The sequence below is a fragment of the Littorina saxatilis genome, linkage group LG2 (genome assembly GCF_037325665.1).
Source record: "Littorina saxatilis isolate snail1 linkage group LG2, US_GU_Lsax_2.0, whole genome shotgun sequence".
Classification (NCBI taxonomy): Eukaryota; Metazoa; Mollusca; class Gastropoda; order Littorinimorpha; family Littorinidae; genus Littorina; species Littorina saxatilis.
Genome location: NC_090246.1, coordinates 76,682,872 through 76,685,371, shown reverse-complemented (window position 1 = coordinate 76,685,371; position 2,500 = coordinate 76,682,872). Strand labels below are relative to the sequence as shown.

General features: G+C 37.2%; 1 protein-coding gene across 3 annotated transcripts in view; it reads right to left on the bottom strand.

Moving 5' to 3' along the window:
* Positions 1–2,500, bottom strand: part of LOC138959752 (BTB/POZ domain-containing protein 6-A-like) — a 6,410-nt gene that overhangs the window by 895 nt on the left and 3,015 nt on the right. For all 3 annotated transcript variants that reach the window (XM_070331358.1, XM_070331357.1, XM_070331360.1), the window contains exon 3: positions 1–142. This exon is cut by the window's left edge and continues 895 nt beyond it. In XM_070331358.1, coding sequence (XP_070187459.1) covers positions 1–142 — 142 coding nt within the window. The remainder of the gene's footprint in view (positions 143–2,500) is intronic.

Genomic DNA, 2,500 nt, shown 5'->3' with positions numbered 1-2,500 from the left:
TCTCCTGCGACACTGGTGTCTGTGGAGAAGGAAGTGGAAGCACTGCTTGACCAAGGCGGTCACCAGGAACATGTCGGCAGCCTTCAGCATGTCCCACACGGTGTCGTCGCTAAGGTGAAGGTCGCTGTCTCCTGCTGCACATCTACAAGAAAAGAGAGTGATATATTTATATATGACTAAGTGCCAAAAGGTGCTCACAGAACAGAAGACGACTTTGTTTTACAATAAAAATGTTTCTAAAAACGTGTGTCTGCTGAAAATTGGTGTGTGTGTGGATGAATGTGCGAAGAGATAGTGGACATAATTTCGTGTGTCTGACTTGAACGGTTTTGAAGTTATCTTTGTTTAAAGTCAAAAATAACGCCAAAACCGGCCATCTGAAAAAGGACATCGTGATACCTCGTGTTTTGAATATGCCACAGAAAAATAACAAGAAGCACAAATGAATTGCATTTAGTTTGATTGAATGCCTGAAACATCGCTATACAGACGAGACCAAACGTCAAATCTAAATCTCGAGAGAATTTTTTTTTTTCGATAACCGAATTTTAAGGTGTCGCACGCAAGATGTGTCGTCATCACGGCATACATTTTTCAATCGCAGATATTTACTAAATTTCTTTTTCAAAAACTCTGGAATTGATGTCGACACGTCAAGCGATAACGGTGTATCAAACTGCTGTCTTTCAAGTAATCCAGCAAAGACTGCAGAACTTTTGAACAGCATTTTTGAAAACGATTTGAAAATTTCGTCATATCTTGCGTGCGACAAAATGTTCGGTAATTAACGGTTATTTTCTTTTAAAAACAAAATTTACATGTACAAAGATCTACTTCATCTACGGAACCACGTGACACATTCTGTGTTCAAAATTTGTGAAGAAATCACGAACCACGAATGCGCTATCAAGTGTTGAAATTATGTCGTCAACATCTTTTCAGATCTTGCGTGCGACACCATCTTGCGTTCAACATAAAATGTCACTACCTTATCGAGTTTAATGGGTAAAACTAACTATTTGTTGTCTTAGTTTAATCTTCTTAATTAAAAGCGTAATAAAACCGAACTTCCAAGATGAATTTTAATTGAGATTAGCGAAAGAGCGGGCACGCAAGTCGACCTTAAAGTAAAAGAATGATAACACGAGCGTTTGTCGTGTTGTCTTGCGTGCAACACATTGTCCAAAAAGGAAAATGTATATTTTTCTCAGACGTTTTTTAAGTTGAAACCTTGAAACTTCACACACATTTGGGGTTTAATCGCCCCCATGCATGGTAAAAGTCTTGTTGACCCTTGTCAGATTTCAAGGTCACGGCTGGGTCACATGTGGTTCAGAAAACGGATGAAACATATTTTTTCAGAGATTTTTTAAGCTAGAACCTTCAAACTTCAAACAACGCTTTTGCTTAATGATTGTTCAACATGGAGAATTCAAGGTTGATCCTTGAGAAATGTAAAGGTCATAGCAGGGTCTCGCGTGGGTAAAAAAAAAAAGGAAATTGTATTGAACTTCAATTTATATAAAACCAAAGTCTGGTTGATCTGTTTTAAGATTTAAGGTCAAATCTGTTATTTAAGGTCAAATCAAATAGAAATTTGTTGATGCTTAAATCTTTGAAACTTCCAACAGGTTTGAGGTTTGACAACTTCTGGACTTTGAAATCTGGTATGGTTGATCCTGGTAAAATTAATTATAGTCAAAACATCAAGATCAACAATTATAAAATAAGCACTTTCACCAATGTCAAGTGAGCAATAGCAGCAAACGTGAGTCTTATAAAGATTATCACTTTTTGTGTGACCTCAACTTGACCCCTCTGAATGCTCTCAATCATGGAAATTGACCACACTTTGATTATAACCAAACAACATCAAAACTTTGGAATGTGTGAAGTTTCAAAGGTGTTGCTTAAAAGGTGTTCGTGAAAATGACAATTGTGTGTGTCTGACTTCAATGCGACCCCGCTGCGACCTTGACGTTTGATTTTATCAACCAGACTTTCATCATGTGTGAATGACTTCAAACACTATAAAACTAGTTGAAGAAATTGACAATTTTTCAAAGTTTAAGCCAGATGGCACTGCTGTGACCTTGAAATTTGACAAACATTAACCAGGCGGTCACCTTTTTTAGAAAATATCCTTAAAGGATCTTTAACCTTACTGTGACCTTGGAATTTGATGAGGTTTAATTTAACTTGCGTAGTATGCCAAGTTTCAAGGCCCTAGCTTCAAAAACATATGAGAAAACCTCACTGAAAAATGTATATGTTTGACCTCAACGCGACCCTGCTGTGACCTTGACTGTTTCAACCAGACTTTAATCGTGTGTGAACATTATACACTAGAACTGTGTGTATTTTCAAAGCTCGTGCTATAAACGCGCTGAATAAATTGAAAATATTCCACATTTGGACCAGATGTGACCCCGCTGTGACCTTGAACTTTGACAAAGATTAACCAGCAGGTCACTTTTAATGAGGTTTTATAAAAATGCTG